The sequence below is a fragment of the Phoxinus phoxinus genome (assembly GCF_949152265.1).
Source record: "Phoxinus phoxinus genome assembly, chromosome: 4".
NCBI classification, from domain to species: domain Eukaryota; kingdom Metazoa; phylum Chordata; class Actinopteri; order Cypriniformes; family Leuciscidae; genus Phoxinus; species Phoxinus phoxinus.
The window spans coordinates 32953548-32973861 of NC_136879.1; the positions used below are offsets into that span (position 1 = coordinate 32953548).

The following is a 20314-nucleotide window of genomic DNA, read 5'->3' on the forward strand; positions in this document are numbered from 1 at the left end:
CAAATCTGATTGGATGAACAGAGATGTTGACTTGGTGAAATCAGGTTCTGCGTAGCGCTTTGGATTTGAGAAAAGTGCAATATCAATAAAATGTATTATTATTATTTATGTGATTTTAATTATAAAAATTTTATTTATTTATATTAATAATACAAATGTTAATATTATTTCAATATATTAAAAAAATTTTTTACTAAAAACCTCAGTCCCCCAATGTAAAAAATGAATACAAAAGCCCCACTAAAATACAGAAATAAACAACATAATAAAACTAAAAATGTAGTCATTATTAATTATAATTAGTTAACCATATACAAAATGTAATAATTTATTTAAATAATATTAAAATACCCAATATTAAAATTGTATGTTAATTGTTTTTTGATATTTTAAATTATATTGGATATGTAATAATAAATATTCAAATTAAATATGAATAATAATACAAATGTAAAATATGAATAATATTATATTAATTTGTATATTTTTTAAGAATGTATTCAAAATAAAATGCTGATAAAACAATGATTCATTCTTGACATGCCCTTGGGTGTCACACACTCTTACAAGCATCAGATGTTGGTTTAGAGTGCATGAGAGCATGATGATTGCAGTTGCACTTGATAATTGTCACCCTATAGCACACTAGCTAGGAGTGTTAGGAGAGCTTTGAGCTGAGACAGTAATTACAGCGAGTCTTTATCCTCAGGACTTCTCACTCTCCCGTCTACATGAGTCAAGACTCTGACACTTCCACACAGCCAGCAAAGAGACAGAGCAGCACTGAACAAAGACGCATGCAGTTCTCCTCCTCTCTCAAGCGCTGTGAGGTTATTTTAATGTCATGCCTTGAGGATGTGTGCTCAGGGAGTTAAAAATTCTGGATTAAAGTGAGAGAACTGGCTTCTGCTGGTGGGCTGTGGAGTCCTCACACTTGCTGGCAGATTAAATATTGAGAGGATTAGAAGAAAGAGCTGACATTAAGCATTTAGGCTTAATTACGCAGAATATTTAATGTGCATTGAATGTCTTCACCAGTAAAGACTATAGTCACAGCAGAAAATACTAGATTGTTGAAACACTCCTAACGTTCTCATCATGATGATAACATGTTTTGCATTTGCGTATTGTCGCTTGATGTTATTATGAAGCTTACAGGCACCTGATGCTGAGCACCGAATGGACGGCGGCCCCATGTGCCTCAAAATGAGTTGTTTTCACCCTCTCTAGAGATTTCAGAGGCCCAGAGCAATTTGGTACAAAATGCATTTTACTTGTTACAAAAGTATAGGCTATTAATCAAACAATAGAAGAAATATTAGATTGTGTACAACTGGTTTTTCATCATGTTGATAAATTAGAGGCCTTAGAAATTTGGGTAATAAAAAAATTTGGTAACACTTTATTTTGATAGTTCACTTTAGACATTCTACTGACTACAAGTTACTTGGCAGCTACAAGTCGACTTATTCTCCTAACCCGAACCCTAACACCTGACCTAACCATAACCTAACAGTCTACTAGTCAACTAATACTCTAATGAGAGTTAGTTTACATGTAGTTGAAAAGCTAGCAGAATGTCTAAAGTGGACTATCGAAATAAAGTGTAACCAAAAATGTATTTTACAGTGTCATTGTTGTAGTTAGTACTTACTATAAATTATGCATAATTGCATGCAACCAACCCTAAATCAAACCAAACCCTAATCCTAACCCTATAAGTACATGTAATTGATTAATATTTCTCAGTACTTACATGTATAATTACACTGTAACAAGTGTAACCGAAATTTGTGTCTAATATGATACTGTAGGCTTTATTGAGTTTAAAAAAAAAACATTATGGTAGTGTCACTCAATTTTGGTGTGCCTTGTAATAAATTACACAGTAAGTCATGATATTTGTGACAACCCTGTCACATTCATGTGGTTACGATGTCACCCTCAAATACGAAGTCAGGAAAAAAATAACAAAAAAAATTATTTTGCTGTTTAAGTTGGTCTCCTTACACCCGAAGTGCCCCAAAACCCATCTAAAACCAGACAAAGACATCATGCATTAGGGTAAAATGTAGAAAGTAGAAAGAATAGTCAATTATTTATTATGTAATCATGTATTCAATGAATAGTGGCCTAACTGTATAGTCTGATTACGAGTATTTTAAAATATAATATCATTTAATTACAAATACTTTATTTTTGGATTCTGATAACGTAATCCAGATTACATGTAATCATGTTAATACTACCCAGCACTGGGGGAAAGAGTTAGAACATTTTTAAGATAAAAAATCCTGCACTGCATATCTTAGCCACACGGTGTCAGTGTTTTGTAACAAAAGATGCCGTGTCGCAGCACACTTCAGTGATTCGGGACTTGGCAAAAGATGCGACTAATGATTATATTACACACATTTCTCACAGTTTTACACGACTCACGAGCACCTTAATGGAATAAAATAACATGGACAGAGACAGGTTCACATTACATTTATTACATTTGGAAATACATGCACCATAAACATGCAGAGTTAATTCTGTGTAAAGAGTATTTATAAAACTACCAAATCCTCCCCATATTGTCAATGGCATATTTGGAGTTAGTTTGTGTGTCAGTTCACCAACTAAAGCAAAAGCACACATGGGCTTCATCCTGGCGTACAGTTCTAGGATTCCTATAATGTTTATCCAATACACAGCAGTAGGCCTACCATACATTTCATTACCAATGCCATACAAAGCACATAAACAGTCTACGATGCTATAATGCTAAATGGCTAAACCACATGGCTTTAATAGTTCGGAATTAGTCTTTAAAATAATAATCTGGGTGTTTCAAATACACACATAAAAGACTGATTGAATCTGTTTCAATGAGAATACAAAAGTCTTTTTTCAATGGTATAACAATAAATCAGTTTTTTAACAGATTAAATAAAAAATGAACAGTAAGCAAATAATAACCATTGCTATCTATAAATGAATTCTTTATATCACAAAGAGGAGTACGATCTCTTTGGATTTCATTAGTATGACAAAGAAAAGTGACTTGCCCCTTCACAGCACTAACTGAACACAGAAGAATAAAGGTACAAACATTTCAAAATCTCCTGCAAACCGCCACTCGCTCTGAACTAAATGAGGAAAACGAGGTAATGCAACTTTCACAGTGACAAAGGAGAACACAAACTAGATAAACTACTACAGAACAAAACATTACTGTCCATAAAGGGTTATTTCAAATTATTTCAGGACAGATGTTACGGTATCTAGTGTAAATAGGGTTACTATTTAGAAAGATTTTGTTAGGCATGGCTGTCATACAACTATACAAAACTATTTTAAAAACGGCTCGACTCTGTTCTCATGAAACGATAATCCATAGCATTGAGGGTGGATGGATTTCCAGACATGTATCAGAGTTCGCCAACAACAAATAATAAATCTCTTCATAACAGAACTTCTTTTAAAAACAGATGTTGTCCAATAAAAGTCTAACATATAAATTAAACAAGACAAAGCACACATACAATCAAACATCATAAAAATGTACAGGCAAAAATAGTCCCAAAGAGTGATCTGAACTATTGATGAGCTCAGGAAACCTAAATGATAATTCAGTAGGCCATGTCTATTTATGTGTCGGCAACATTTAATATTAAGAGAAGCACTTGGCTTGTTTCTATCTATGATGACAGATATTTACCCGTAAGGCAATGCTATTGCCCAAGAGCTCAGTACACTAAATGCTACTTGCTACTCCACATCAATGGCAATCTTCCTGAATGTTATAAATCATGGCAGGATTTGTAAGGTAACAACGCCTCTTTTCAGGTAGAAATATGACGTAAAATGAATGAAAAAGTAGTGGTAGACTTTGGATGGATAAAAAGATTCTAAAGCTGACTCACCGTTAAGTGTTAAAGTGTCTGTGTAGTGTAAAGATGAAAATGAAGTGTATCAAATTGTAAAGAAAAATGTGCGATAGGTTCAAATTCTGTATAATGTCACTACAAAGTAAAAAAAAAAAGAAGAATTTAACAAAACAAAACTGATTGTTCTAATGTTGTCTGACATTACATTGAATCCAGCGGATGCAGCACGAAGGCAAGTGATTTAAGAATCAAGTGAATTGTGGAATGTGGGAGCAGCAGTGCATGCAGATATTCTGGTCCTATGAAACATTAAGGCACCAGAGGTATCAAATATCTACTTGTTTGTTTTTGTTTTGTTTTTTTATTTTAAAAAAAAAAACAAAAAAAGATTTCCCAAGTCTTCTAAAGGCAGTTTCTGTGAGTGCATACCACATATCATGGAGGAGATGGAACTGATTTACTTCACGCTTGAGCACCTGTCATCTTCTGCAACAGAGGGATCTGTAGAAGTAGAGAATGATTTCATAAGACGTAAAAATATGCTCTATATGGCAGCTGTAAGAATGGAACTGTGTTCTTTTATGATTTGTAGGAATAAATAAAAAATTGGTACTCTACCATATTGGTTATCGATCACATAGATTTTTTTTATTTGGTTTATTTATATTTTTATTTCAGAAATTTGTATCAGATTGATTTATTTTGGAAATATTTCAGCTGATAATGGGTGTTCGTTCATTTATATTTATTAATTTAGTAGACGGTTTTATCCCCAGCAACCTAATGAGGAATACAACAAACTGATTCATGTTAAATATTTACATTAGATATTTAATCATTTAAGAACTGTTCATTTGAATCTTTTATCAAATCTCAAAATGAATACTTTTTTCATACTGTACATTATAATGTTGTGATGCCAAAATTCACTTTTGAATTAATTTAATTGATTGTAGTTTTTATTTAATTACTTAGAGTATATAATAGTGTAGAACTCAACTGATCTGGGCCTGAGATGTGAAATGTATGATACAATTATTGTCTCTTATTTAAATAATATATATATATATACACACACACACAGGTGGAACTCGAAAATGTTTACTATTGTGCAAAAGTTAATTTATTTCAGTAATTCAACTTAAAAGGTGAACCTAATATATTATATAGACTCATTACATGCAAAGTGAGATATTTCAAACCTTTATTTGTTATAATTTTGATGATTATTGCTTACAGCTTATGAAAACCCCAAATTCAAAATTAGAATATTGTGAAAATGTTTTTTATAAGCTGTAAGCCATAATCATCAAAATTATAAAAAATAAAGGTTTGAAATATCTCACTTTGCATGTAATGAGTCTATATAATATATTAGTTTCACCGTTGAATTACTGAAATAAATTAACTTTTGCACGATATTAAAATTTTTCGAGTTTCACATGTGTATATATATATATATATACATATATATGTATGTGTATATATATATATATATATATATATATATATATATATATTCTTTATAATTTATATGAATTCAACTTTTGTGGTTTATTTTCCTATTTAGGACATAGGAGATTGTTGATTAATTAATTCATTATTTTTTACTGTGTACTTTAATGTACATTTTGAATGAACTGCCCATAAAACACCAGGCCAAAAATGTAAAAAGGCCTGTTTCACTTTTTTAAGATTGTGTTTTAATCAATAGCTGGTTACATGATTTGATTGAACCCCCACTCTCACCTTGGACAGGTCCACACCCGTGAGTGCATTCACAGACACGGGCAGCTCTGCGAGGAGACGGTTCAACTCCCCGGTCACACGACTGCCGTCCCCACTCAGGATAACAATCTCATTGGTCTTGGCCAGAGGAGCAGATACCTTTCCTGCGATCTGTGGGGGATGGAAATCAGAAAATCAAAGTTAGAAAATCTAAATATGAAATCAAGGCCTTCAATAGACCCATGGTGGCCTTGTACAACTCCACTGGGGATCTCTATGAAGGAAATCCATATAAGTTCACTCACCCTGGGCAGCGCTTCTAGGACGAGTGCGGTCTTGGCGGCGTCTCCGTACTGCTGGTAGGCTTCTGCCTTCAGCCTCATGCTCTCAGCCTCGGCCTTCCCCACACATGAGATAGAGAGGGCCTCCGCCTCTCCGATCTTCCGAATCTTCTCTGCCTCGGCCTGAGCAGTCAGAACTTTCTTCAACCTGTTCAAATATAGCACAATTCATTTCAGTGTTTGTCAAAAATCAGTTAATCAAATACAGAATGGATACATGATTAATCATATATCCGGTTTGGTTTTGAAGCAACATCTGTGCCACATCTGTGAAACATTTTACTTCTAAAAGTAAGAGATGCACAGATGGTGTAGCCTAGCCGAACACCAAAAGATTGCAGGTTCAAAATCAAAGAGGATGATCCAACTAGCAAGGCACTTAATCACGGTCACACAACAACTAGGTTAATTTTCACCGCAAAATCAAATAATAAAAAATGAATTGCCGGTATATATTTAAAAATATTTATTTAAGTACATCCCCACCCACATTTTCATGATAATTATGTCCCAAGTTTTTTGTACTTTCCGCTACTCCTCAGTGTTGTTCAGTAGTTTGTTGATCTCTTTACTGTAAAGATGTGGTTGTATTATTCTATTATTCTGTCAATTATTATTTTTTTATTACCTTTATTATTATATTATTAATAGTGCTGTCAAATAATTTAATCGCAATTAATCGCATCCAACATAAAAGTGTGTTTATATAATATGTGTGTATATATATTATTATATTTATTATTTATATATATTATATATACATGTCTATGTGTGTATACTGTATATACACAGACATATATATTTATACATTCATAATGTGTTTGTGTATGTGTATATGTATACACACACACACACACACATATATATATTTCATAAACTCATACACACACATATATATATATATTTCATAAACTCATACTTTTATGTTAGATGCGATTAATCGTTTTACCATTGATCACATCTAATGAAACATTGATTTATATTTATTAATATATTATTAACATTATTATAATATTGATGATAATATCGATCACACTCACTTCTGCCCTTCAGCCAGCTGCTGCATCTTGTAAGCCTCAGCTTCAGCTGGACGCTTGACCATAGCGGTTAGCTCCTTCTCTGTCCTCTCAATCTCTTTCTCCTCAATGGTGATCTGCTTTTTCCTCTGCACCACCTCGATTTCAATCTCCTCCAATCTGATCTTCTGCTGCTCTTTAGCTGCCTGCAGTTCATAGGCCAGCTGAGACTCGGCTTTCTGTGTGGAGGAGAGACACATATCACACGATCTGAGACTGATAAATATGAATGTATAAGCCCACATCCGGGCGGCTAACAAGATGAGTAAGATTTAAGATGATGGCCCTGGACTGAAATGAAATTGAATCCAACCTTAGTGTTCACTTCCTGATTGAAAGCAGCTTTCTGCAGCTCCAGCTCTCGCTTGGAGTCGGCCATTTTAGTGTCCGCCAAGAACTTCACATCCATCATTTCTTTCTTGCACTCAGCTTCCTGATCAGGGACGTGGGAGAAAACAGAAGCTAATGAATGCCACACATCTAATGGATAATACATTAGCAATAAAGAAGTCTCTTACTCTAATCCCAGCATCCCTCTCTGCCTCGGCCACTCCGATGTCGGCATCCCTTTGTACAGCCGCTGTCTGCGTTTTTCCAAGAGAGCTCAAGTAGTCCAGCTTATCATACACATCCTGTTAAAAAAAGACAAGTGGTAATATTTAAATATTTAAATGTTATTACTTGTTTTAATGTTTCTTTATTACTATTTAGATTATAATAATTGACTATGACTTAAGTATATTGAATAATTTATCAAATGTATTATAATATGTGTGTATGTTGTTGTTGTTAGCTTAAACTATTAAAAGTAGTTTTAGTTTGCATTAACTGAAATAAAGCTGAAAATAAATAAATTTAAATCTGAAAAAAAAAAAAAAAAAAAAACTTAAATGAAAATTAGTAATGTTGCCTTCATGGAAAAGTTTACTATAATTACCAAAACTAAAACTGAAATAAAAATAAACTCAAGCAAAAAAATTACAAAAGCACATAGCAAAATTATTAAAACTCAAGGTAAATTTACACGAAAACCATGTACTAAAAACGGAAACGTTTTTCTTTTGCGTTGTTTTCGTGTACGGGCGACAACGTTGTCAAAATGGTCCCCATTCACACGGATCCCCGAAACCGACTAAAACTGCTATATTATTCAGTAGTTGGTGATGTCACTTTGTAAAGAAACACTATGCGCCTATAGACTGAACACGTAACACACATGCACTTGATGTCATCGTTTTTAAAAAAAAACAGTATAAATTTTTCGGGCCCCCAAAACACTTAAAAAGATTGGTTGAAACCAGTGTCATGTAAACGGGCCCTCAAACTAAAAAATTTTAATTAAAACTATTAAAATTATAATTGTAGTATTTATTTTATACTAATTAATAAATAATAAATATAACATTATATAATTAATACTAAAATAACACTTATTTTAGGATTAATATACAAGTTTGATATTTACATGTGCACTGGTCCTTGAGGTCTATAATGGAGGTGGGCCATAACTTACTTTTATGGTAAAGCTGAGGATCTCGATGCCCATCCGGCCCACGTCAGGAGCTGCCACCTCCCGTACCAGCTGAGCAAACTGATCTCTGTCCTGGTAGATCTGCTCCACCGTTAAAGTGCCTATCGTTGTGACAGCAACAAAACATTAGCTTCATAGAATCACATATGAATGTTTTTTTAACGAGGTTATTATAATTGTTGGTAATATATTAACCTAAGATTGAGCGCAAATGTCCCTCTAGGGTTTGCAGGACCACAGCCTTGATTTCTATGACAGACTTTCCCAGAAACTGCTCACAGGCAACAGCTAGCAAGTCTTTGTCAGTCATAACCTTGATCTGACAAAAACACAAGACAACAGTAAAATTAATTTAGCTTTCTTTTGCACTCTTAAAAAAATCCTTTGAAATACAAGTTAACGCATTAAGTGTTAATAACAACTACATACCTTTCAAACGTTTAGGGGGTCAGTAACATTTTAAGTGTTTTTTAAAGAAGTATCTTCAGCTCACAAAGGCTGCATTTATTTGGTCAAAACAATAGAAACCGGCATATTGGGAAATATTATTACAATTTAAAATGAGTTTTCAATTTGAATATATTTGACAATATAATTCACTCCTGTCATGTCAAAGCTGAATTTTCAGCATCCTCACTCCAGTCTTCAGTGTCACATGATCCTTCAGAAATCATTCTAATGCGCTGATTTGCTGCTCAAGAAAAAAATTATCAATGTTGAAAAGTTTTTTTTTATGAAAAGATAAATTCAAAAGAACAGCATTTATTTGAATTTGACATCATTTGTAAACTTATAAATGTCTTTACTGTCACTTTTCTTTGAATAAATCCTTGCTGCATAAAAGTATTAATTTCTTAAACTAAAATCTTACTGACCCCACACTTTTGAATGGTAGTGTATATTGTAACTTTCAAGTACAAAAAGATAATTTAATTCAATGAATTCAATTAAAATAATGTCTGATACTAAGCTTCAAAAGTGAATCAATCATTAATATACCATTATGATACTGTATATTCTATATATATACAGTATATATATATATAATATGTGTCTAATCCTGTTCCTTAAGATCCAGAGATCTTCCTCCAGAGTTTAGCTGCAGGGTTCCAATCCTGCAAGGTAGATCCTCCAGGAATAGGACGGATCACCCCAACATTTGTGTTCACATCTAATGATAGAAATCTAATCATACATGTAATAAGACAACAGTAAATGAGCTTTGAGCGGTCCACGAGAGAGTGTTTACTTGAGCAACTCCTGTAACTGTAATGGCGACTCCCTCCGCTGTCTCCACGTCTTCACACTTAGGCTGTAGAGTCATAATCTCTAGTGTAATCCTGGGGGGGGGGGGGATAACCAGAAGTTAAACGCAACCTTTAAGAAGAGTGCCTAAGGCAAGAAAAACCTGTTATTCCAAAGCTTGTTAGCAATGCAGAATTCAAAAACTGGGACAAGAGTGCCAAAGGGCAATAGCTGACAGGAAGAACTGTATGCAGTCAGAGAGATGTTCAAGAGGAAAGCCTGAAGCAAACGCTCAATAGAAAAGCATCAGATCAGCTCATAAATCAACCAATTCAGCTGATCATGGAAATTTAAGATGTGAACGGAAAGAGAATAATATCGATATCTGAATGACAGATGTATATGATTAAAATATGTCAAGCGATCCCTGAAGACCTCTGTACAGCATGCACATTGCACAGCCAAACTGGTTTGACAAACACACCTGACCAGGTGCGGCTTTTGGTTTTCTAAGGTCAAGCATTGTAATTATACAACCAAACATGGATTCAATGTTGTTAAGGTGAACTTTGACTGCATTTACTGCACCACACAGTGAAATGTGACCCTGTGATCCTCATTTATTTGACTGTTGTTACCTCTGGGTGTCTGTTATAAGCCACCATGCCCACGCCCAGCCTCCCACCACATACGTCTTTGAATCTGCCCCACAACAGGCACCTAGGAGAGAATAAAAGCACACACATGTGATGGCACTGCGGTGATAATCTCATCAGACATAGTCAAACATTACAAGGATACGATCTCATGAGCTGAGTTCAATGGGGATCCAAACGTGAAGTGAACTAGAAGATGCTACAATGTCAACACTTAGTCATACCATGATAGTCTGACCTAATATTACCATATTTATGTACTATGGCAGGGGTTTTCAAAATGGGGTTCAATAAAAAGTTGAGAGAAAAACAGGGTAAAAAAAATAAAATAAATTTAACTAAATTGATTAAAATGTCACTTTTAATTTAAATAAATAATAGATATATCTAACAGTAGCTACATAACAGACACTAAATATTTCTCTAAATAATAATTTAACGTATATTTATACTAGCCTATTAATTTGTAACAGTATAAATTCGGTCTTAATGCATAAAAATGAATAGCTGCATTTTAAATTTTAGGATGAGGGGCTGTCGCACAAGGATATTAAAGATTGAAAACCCCCGTACTATGGTATTAACATGGTACTCCAAGGTACCATAGTACTTAAAGGGATAGTTCACTTTAAAATTAAAATTCTGTCATCATTTACTCACCCTCAAGTTGTTTCAAACCTGTATTAATTTATTTCTTCTGCTGAACACAAAGAAAGATATTTTGAAGAATGTCAGTAACCAAACAGTAGTCTGTACCCATTGACTTCCATAGTAGGAAGAAAAAAATACTATGGAAGTCAATGGGTACAGACTACTGTTTGGTTACTGACATTCTTCAAAATATCTTTCTTTGTGTTCAGCAGAAGAAATAAATTAATACAGGTTTGAAACAACTTGAGGGTGAGTAAATGATGACAGAATTTTAATTTTAAAGTGAACTATCCCTTTAAGGCGACATAAAAAAAACGTACCGTGGTACTACCTTGAATTTGGACATGTAGAGTGTTACAGTATTCTTGGAAGTACCATGTAAATAACATGGTATTATCATTTAATATCATTACTGTAGCACAATATCGTCACAGTGCCTTTTAAAGTGTAGTAAAAAAAAAAACAGGGTACTTTAGGCCAAAATCAGCCCAATGTAACCACAACATTTCACTAGTACTAAAGTGGCCGTTTCTATGAGAATTGAGAGCATAGTATAATTAGTATGAATGAATAACTGAGTTATTATATATTAAATCAGGTAACACTTTATTTGACAATGTCCTTGTTACATGCACTTACCTAACAGAATGATAAATAATTACGCAACTAACTTAAACTAACTTAAATCCTAACCCTATAGTAGGTTAATGTTGTTAAATCATATTACACAGTCCTTAAATATACAATTACACTGAAACAATGACACCTTAAAATAAAGTAACGTTACAACCTTAAATCATGGTTAGAGTGTAACGGGATGCACCTAGCAAACATTGTGATATGCATAATAAGGAGGAGAATTATTTGTACGTTAAACACTGAATTTCATAAATGAATAGACTACGTTTATGTTTGTATTTATACTAAGTTTCGGAAATAAGCGGAATTAAAAACGCCGAAAATGGTTTAAAACAGTTCTGAATGACTATCGTGTAAATGCGGAAGAGCTGGGCTAACGTACGTTAGCTGTAGCTAGCTAACACGACTGGATGATATTATTTACCACACAATTCATAATACATGCGAAAGCAAACAGTCAAATAAACACTTCATTAAAGAAAGAATGCAATAATTGTTTGAAAATGATTAAGTCTTAATATTACAAGATATTGTAAACACAGATTATTACGATAACTTACCTGACACAACGAGCGCTTCATTTGGTCCAACAGTCAGGCAGCAACCCATACTTGCATTTAATACCGATCAGTAATCCTTTCGTGTATATTCCTAAATGTTTAATAAAGCGTTTATTTAGCAGCTTTTTGACTCGTAAAATGTATAGGTCCCCACCCTAGTGAGAGAATGAATGTTTGTCAACACAAGCGACCCTGCCCACCACTGGAAGGAAGGAAGGGAGAGAGGGACGTGATCCTGTATGGGTGTATGTCGAAACCTAGCGAGCTCCCTACCTAGGCAGCACATTTGAGCGTATAAATGGGCCTATGATGTCCAAACTGCTATCTAGGTAGGCAGCTCACTGGGGTTTTGGAACACTGGCTCCGTGTTGTCATGATTACTAAAATGCTTACTGTATCTAATTCCCATCTTGTCTCCATTCACTGTTTGATTTTATAGTTCTGAGGAAAAGACGTTATGCCTTTCTGCATTTTACAATTAAGACAGAAAGAAAGACTTGGCAAGTGATGGACGTTTACTAGTTTAAAGTACTGTGGTTGTATCCATATAGTCTATGGTTGTATCATGGTACCATGATACTTTGATATAGCCTACTATTATATTGAATGATTATCACATTCATGTACCATAATATGTTATAAATAATATAATATAATATAACAAGAAAATATTAAATAATTTTATTAGACAAAATGAAAGAAAATGAAAGAATAAAAAAAAGATTGGTTAAATTAATAATATAAATATAAATATAAAATATAAGAACATTTAAATAGTGGTTAATAATATAATATAATATAATATAATATAATATAATATAATATAATATAATATAATATAATATAATAATGTATTTTAAATAGGATAAAATGTGATCCAGTATAATTCCCATTCAGTAGGTGGCGCGTTGAGCCCAAGTTACCGTCGCGTTTTCTCGACCTCAGCGAGGAAGACACGTGGGAAAAGCTTACTGCGCATGCGCGGTTATATAGGCTGCAGTGGGCACTGGGCAGCAGCAGTGACTAGACAAGCTCTTTATCGACACAAGCAAGAGCACAGGTGCCGAATAACCCAGAAAAATGCTCTTTTAACCAATCGCACGTCTCATCCCGAAGCCAGAGAGTAAGTTTTGCTTTCGACACCTCCAATCTAGTCATTTTAATGCGGTTTTAAGAAGCTGTGAGATGAAAGCCGGGCAGTGGCTCGCACAAAGAAGACACAGGCTATATGCTAGTGGCAGTAGCAAGTGTAGAGGCAGAGGTACCAAGACAGGCTGAGATCACACTCGAATCACCCTTCAGATTGGTTGCTAGTTAGCTGGGCATGAGATGACTACGACAAACCTTCAATCATCCGGATACATCTTATCTACAGGGCAGATGTGTGCTGTAATGACCCTAAATTGTGTAAGTGTGTTTGTGTTGGTCTGGGGTAATTTTAATGCATGTAGCTTGTAGCTAAGCAAAGTTGGTGGCTAGAAGATTTATTATAGGGTGGATGATATAACAATAACAAATTGTACATTCAAATTAAAGTGCTTTGTTTTTATGCTTGGCTAACTGTGTTAGATAATCACAATTTAGCTCAGCTTATCAAGATCTTCTGTTGATTTTAATTAAGACTGTAAATTTGTATCAGCTTAAATGTCCTCTAAAAATACTGCTTGGCTATACAGTATTTGCTTGTACGAGCTCTGAACTGTGAGTTTGTCTAGATATTGAACTCAGCTCAAAGGTTTTTTTGAAGAGCACCACCTAAATAAACAACTCCCCCCTACCATTGGTCAGTTTTGGGGATGATATAACAGGACTTACATGGGTCATCTCGAATTATTCACAGATCCAGAGTGTCAGTCATTGTGAGTGTCAGATTCAGCTGATAACACCTCCTTTACTGTAAAATTAAAAGCAGCTTCCTGATGAAAATAGTTGGGGGTTGGGTGCTCAGAACATGTCAGGCTCTGTCTCGACTGCACTTTTTGACACCTGCACATCTCAGATTGGATGAATCAGCTGGGAGCATGTGGCCTGTGGTCGTGTTGCCGCATCCCCTGCCGTGCCCCTGGGCACCTGCCAGGCAGACGGGAAAATGCGTTTGCATCGCACTCCTGACACTCAAACTGCAGGGTGTGCACCGTGGGCCCTGACACCAGCTGTTTCAGAGAGCTATTTAAAAAGGTCATGCTTGAATGCATGATATTTAAATAAATGGCTACAATGAGGCAATTACAGAGATCTATAGCTACAGCGTTTGATGGATGTTCAGGTGAATTAGCAAGGGTAGGGCCTTTGTACACTTCTGTGATTGCCGTTTTTTGCGGCTGGCTGTAAATCATGTCATTTGTTGACATTCTACTCAATATTACTTACTTAGCTTGTTGGGATATTCACGGTGTGGTGATTTTCATTCTGCGACTCTTTTAATCTAAGACTTTTTGATTATTGCTTCTGCTGTGTTGCGCCAAACCACCACTAATTAAAATAGAAATTTCCGCCGTTATAATTTATTACTCTCATTAAGTCCCATTGCACAGTGTGTTCCATTAAACCTACGTCTGCACGTAAAATTGGATTTCTTTAATGACGCCCTCAGAGGAGAAAATAGCCAATGTTTCTTATTTTACACCATGTATTTTAAGAGACAATTGATGTGAATCCGTTTTTGTTCGTGACATGAATGTTTCCTTTGCAGTGTGATGAGGAGTAAAAGTCCAATGTTGCATTAGTCTCATTGTGACATGCTGGCCTGTCTGCCGGTATCAAACCCCTCCTTCCAGCTTCTCTCGTACACGCAGATGAACACTGGACTTCAGAAATGTAAGCTGCCATTAACTGAAATGAGCTTTGTTCTGATTAGGCTGCATGTATGTTTGACCTAGTTTATCCCTTTGTTAGTGAAACAGATGCTCTTCCTCTTGACCCTGCTCCGTCAAAGCCCTGTTAAGCAGTCATATGCTATCATACGAACGCCAAATGCCTTGCATTAACCTTCACGTTTGGCTTTCTCTTGCTCACAGGGGACACTACACAGAGGATGAGATCAGCACACTATCCTACCCCAGCGGAATTGGATGCCTATGCTAAGAAAGTTGCCAATAACCCACTGACTATAAAAATCTTCCCCAATAGTGTGAAAGTACCTCAGAGGAAGCATATTCGCCGCACCGTTAACGGTCTCGACACCTCCAGCCAGCGCTACAGCCCCTACCCACCTCAGGTCAACACCCGGACGGGCCTCTTGGCCATCGTCAAAGTCCCCGTCAAAGGGATCCTCAAGGACATTGAAGGCGGCCGAGCCCGTTTTCTCCCCAAGCTCATCATGAACCCGCACAGTGGACTTTACGCCAGTCCCAGCACTTTAAATGTTCCTCACACTGTTCCACACGTTCAGACTCCTTTAGGCCAGAAGAGTCTCGCCCACTCTCAGGCCTTGCAGGCCCATTCACAATCCCTGCAGCAGAAGAGTAGTTTACAACCACAGCAGAGCCTGTCTCATCAGGAGGCTTTACATCAGAGCCAGGCTCACCAACCGCCAGTACCACACCACGCCCTAAACCACCAACAGACTCTCATGCAGCAGCAGACACAGTTGCCCGGTCCACAAGGACTACGGCATCTGCCTGATATCGCGCAGTCGGTGAACCTGCAACACTCCCAGGGCTTCTCTCAATCCCAACCCATGCCACAGGCCTCTTGCACTGGGCCACCGGCCCCGGGGGTCTTACAGCCACCCCTGGCAGGCTTACAGATGGCACGCAAGCTGCCTGACGCCGATGCCCCTCCCAATGTGACTGTGTCTACCTCAACCATCCCGCTGTCCATGGCTGCCAGCCTGCACCAGAACCGGCCCAGCGACTTGAGCAGCATTGTCAATCAGATCAACCAGTTCTGCCAGGCTCGGGCTGGCATGGGCTCTACCTCCGTGTGTGAAGGACAGATTGCCAACCCCAGTCCCATCAGCCGCAACCAGCTCATCAACGCAAGCTCTCGGGTGTGCACTCATCACGTTGTGGGTCCTCCGCCTTCTTGCATCCTTGGCAACTCTGACAAAGGTGGTCCTGCTCTGCATCTGCCCGACATCGCTGCCATGAACAGGATGCCCCTTTACCACAATGACATGAAGCAGCAGTCCCAGCCACATCGTCAGCAGGGCCCTTGGGGCCAGCACCAGTTGGCACACCTTCAGCACCTTCCGGAGGGAGCGGCTCACCAGGGCAAGAATCTCCCTAGAGAAGGCCTGGTGGGACCGGGGTTCCTGACCAAGAGCATGGGCTACCCGCAGGAGGTGTGCATGGGTCAGCCCTTCAACTTGAAGCCCCCCACTGATAAACCAACTCCATCTCCTCCGGTCAATGGGATGCCCATGAGTTACAGCAACGGCCACTACATGCAGCCACACTGGAGCAGCATCCTGCCCACGCCAAACAGTGATAGCTCAGGGTCTCAAGACCTGGTGGGCCCGTTCCACGGAGGCCTCTCAGGGGCCTCCATAGACTGCACTCCTGGAGCACAGTACAGGACTGGGCCGTCCATTTCAAGCCAGACCAACCTGATGCAGACCATGGAGTACATGGGTGGCGACTTCCAGGCGCCCTGCTTCCGAGCGCAGAATCCTGGCACAATGTCAAAGATGCACAGAGCCTCAGTCAGCAGGGCCACAGATTCAGGTGATAGTAGAAATGTCCACATCCACCACCCAGGGTACAGATGAGCTGCGGCCAGTTCACGCTAGTCAGTGTTAGTCGGAGCGCAAGGAAAAAATTCCCCCCTCTTCCCATCTTGCAAGTGATCTACTGAATGTTTCCTGTATGATTATTTACGTGGCTACAACAAATCTGAACCCCCATGTGCCACTTTGGTTTCTTTTTATTATTTTAATTTCTATTAGTATAGATTACTTAAATAATTAGCCTTTGGGGCGAAAAAATTAGGCATTTATTTATTCTTTTTTTTTTTTTTTTCAAGAAAACAGCCATAACAGCTTCAGTTTCTGACATCAGCACTGTTTTTTCCCTTACTTATCTGGTCTGTGTAATGTAAATGGAAAAATGTACCACATAACACGCATATATTTATTCGCTCTTTCTTTTTAATTAGCAAATGTCCATTATTTAAAAAGCTGAGAAGAAATTCTCAGCAAATTTCATTTTTATGTAGTCTAGGCCTACTTGAGATTTGAAGTACTAACTCACTGAAGACATTTAAGGGGTGCCATGATGCTGAAATCTTTGGCTGTTCCATCGAAGCTAACAGCTTGTACAATGTATAGAGGTTGATTTTATTTTTGTTCCTCTCAATGTTTACATATTGTGCTTTTGTAACTAATCCTAAATCAATATGAAAGTGCAAACTGATACTGGGATATGCACATATGACAAGACTGTTTCTTTTTCAGACTGTTGAACATGAATCAGGTTAAAGTCTTTGATGGTTACACTGGGCTGAGTAAAGCCACATCGTGTACAATGTTAATCCTTCCCTTGAAGTGTCAGCTAATGCGCTATCCTTTTTATCCTATTTTTTTCCCCCTGAGTATCTTATTAGATTTCAGTTTAAATGGAGACTGCTGTAGACAGAAATTGCTTCGAGACTTGTGCTGTGCCCTAATTGCATAGCTTAGGGGTTTATTTTGTCTCTCAACTTAATTGTTACTACTTGAATTTCATTGGAAAGAGATGGTGACAGCAGGCTTCGACTCACTACAGGTCTTACAGCAGACCGACTTTAGCAGCCGACCCAAAGCTTCCTTTGGGAAGAGTTTCATCACCCGCTTGTGCGTTAGTTCATAATTAAAGAAAAGACGTCCTTGACCGTAATTGGATGACGGAAGTGTGTTGATGTAAGCGCAATATAAATGAGCACCGCAGGCTAGCCTGTGGCTTCACTGCTGTGCTACTGTAACTGAGAGGTGTGATTAGCCGGTGTGAATGCTGTGTATTGGGGCGGATTGGCTCCCTGCTTTTGCTCCATCATTAACACCATACCGCTCTTCCCTGGCGGGATCATTTCCATCTCCGTCACACGCTGTTGTGTCAGCTGAAGCCTGCCACTGCATTTTCCACCCACCTTAGGCACTTGATGTGTCATGTCGGTCTTATCTGAAATAGCTGAAATGCACCGCCGGTGACAGTCTAGGTCTATTTGCTGGGAAACAACCCAAGTAAAAGACACCTTTTTAGTTAAGTTGTTCTGTGAATCTGATAATTGATCCATCCGATGCTCCCCGGTTTAACTCCCATGGAGAGCTTCTCTCTTTCTCAGGTCTACCTGTGCCTCTTCTCATATTCTCCCTTGACTTTTATGTCCAACAAGTCTCTCCACCTTTATCAGGGCAGGCCATCTGGCAGGGGAGCATGGGTATTGTCAGACTTTGGTGTAACGAGTGGAGCAACTGCAGATGAGTGAATGGGTGGAGCCGTGACACCCAGTATCATAACCTTCCTGTTAGCCCCTCAAAAGCCTTAAATATTTGATCCTTGAACTGTCCTTGACAATAGGCATGGCGTAAAATATAAATTAATGATATTTAGCTACATTTCTTTTTGTGAAACCTTAAATCGGGGGAGCTAACTCCCAAAAGGAAGGGTTTTTTTTCTTTTTTTTCTGGTATTTAGCAATGTATGTGTAGTATTGGGCTGTAACAGTTGTTGCATTCACACCATGTCATGTTATGTTTCCTAAACTAGCATCTTTATTTGCTCTGTTTACCATTGCAGCAAAACCTGTTTAAGTCCTAAATCTGTTTCCTGTCATGGGCGAACACATATGTTGGAAATGCAAGCTCTACTAAATGCTTTGCATCCAGGCTAATGTTTTTCAGTAACAGCAAGCCTAGTTTAAGCTTTCACAACAGAATACGTTTCCCATGAAGCTGCTATTTTATTCTGACCACAAAAAATTATTTCTTATAAATGTTGTGAGGATAGAGTTAAGGTCTAATTTATATTATGCCTTTTTTTTGCAATGCAATATTGTTAATAGGTTGAGTATCGGCAGACACAAGTTATTCCATTTGCCTGTCGAACATGTCATTTGTAAAGCTTGAGCGTTTAGACTTCCTGTATTTCTTTCGATCCTTATTTCATGCCTTGTTACAGCTCAAGAGTACAATGTCAGGTTACTCTTTTAATAGTTACTATCTCTATGTGAAGTGCCTCCTCTGGGCTGATGTGGACTGAGTGTATGTGACCGTTGGGATGGAAAATGGACCGGCGCTAGTGCACATTCCATAGACGTAGTGCACTGCTCACAAATGGGGGGCTGAGCTACTTTAAAAACTACTGATATCGTTCAGAGAAAAAAATGAACATTGTGTGCTGCTGCAGGTGCAAGATCTGTTCGGATGTGAATAGTTGCTGCTGAATCTCTAGTTTAGGTGGCGAGAGCTACGCTGCTGAACTCCTTAGTGTCCTTGAAACATTCAAAGGAAAGCTCTGGAAAGTTCTTTGTCTTTTGGAGCACATGCACTCCTGCCCCCATCACCACCCCACCCCTTCCCAAAACAACACAATGGCAGTTTTGGACTACAGGAGTGTGTGTTTGGAGGAGTTGAGTGTGTCTCATCTTGTTCCACCAAAGAACAAAATGTCACTTGAATGGTAGCAGTGCGCACCTGTTTTATGTAACCGAAAACTGTCATTCCAGATACAAATTTTTTCAGGAACGTGTTGCACAAACATTCCCCTCTAACCAAAATAAAGTTTGACTTGCATTTGCAAAGTGTGTCGTATCTCTTTTTGTCACCTACATTTCCCTAATTCTTGAGTAGCCTACTGGAATAAAACTCTTTACAAAACTTTTATTTGCCAAATATTTGTTTTGGAGTAGCCTACTGTGATAATTATGTTCTGAAGTATTCATTTTGAATGCAACCTCCTGCTTTTAATTTTCACGTTTCATAATGTTTTCCTCTCTTGTCTTTTAATCAGTACATGTACAAAATGTGTCAAATATTATAGCTTCAGTGAGACTATTTTTCAGGGCCATGGATTGAATTCTCAACATTTTCGATC

The 20314-nt window shown here is 37.5% G+C and overlaps 2 protein-coding genes across 3 annotated transcripts; one reads left to right on the plus strand and one right to left on the minus strand.

The window, feature by feature from the left end:
- Window positions 1–2475: 2475 nt before the first annotated feature.
- Window positions 2476–12541, minus strand: flot2b (flotillin 2b). The gene is made up of 11 exons (XM_079609522.1): window positions 12303–12541; window positions 10435–10516; window positions 9801–9891; window positions 8747–8870; window positions 8534–8652; window positions 7539–7652; window positions 7334–7453; window positions 6985–7199; window positions 5909–6092; window positions 5625–5774; window positions 2476–4376 (listed from the first exon to the last, which is right to left on the minus strand). The coding sequence occupies exons 1-11, from the start codon at window positions 12349–12351 to the stop codon at window positions 4338–4340; spliced, it is 1287 nt and encodes a 428-aa protein (XP_079465648.1). The 5' UTR covers window positions 12352–12541; the 3' UTR covers window positions 2476–4337.
- Window positions 12542–13245: 704 nt separating this feature from the next.
- fam222bb (family with sequence similarity 222 member Bb) lies at window positions 13246–17258 on the plus strand. Of its 2 annotated transcripts, none has more exons than XM_079610648.1 (3): window positions 13246–13709; window positions 14995–15119; window positions 15320–17258. In XM_079610648.1, exons 2-3 carry the CDS (start codon window positions 15041–15043, stop codon window positions 17011–17013), a joined length of 1773 nt encoding a protein of 590 aa, XP_079466774.1. In that variant the 5' UTR covers window positions 13246–13709; window positions 14995–15040; the 3' UTR covers window positions 17014–17258. The 2 variants fall into 2 exon arrangements, with proteins under 2 accessions (XP_079466774.1, XP_079466773.1); XM_079610647.1 differs by having other exon boundaries at window positions 13294–13425.
- Window positions 17259–20314: the final 3056 nt, after the last annotated feature.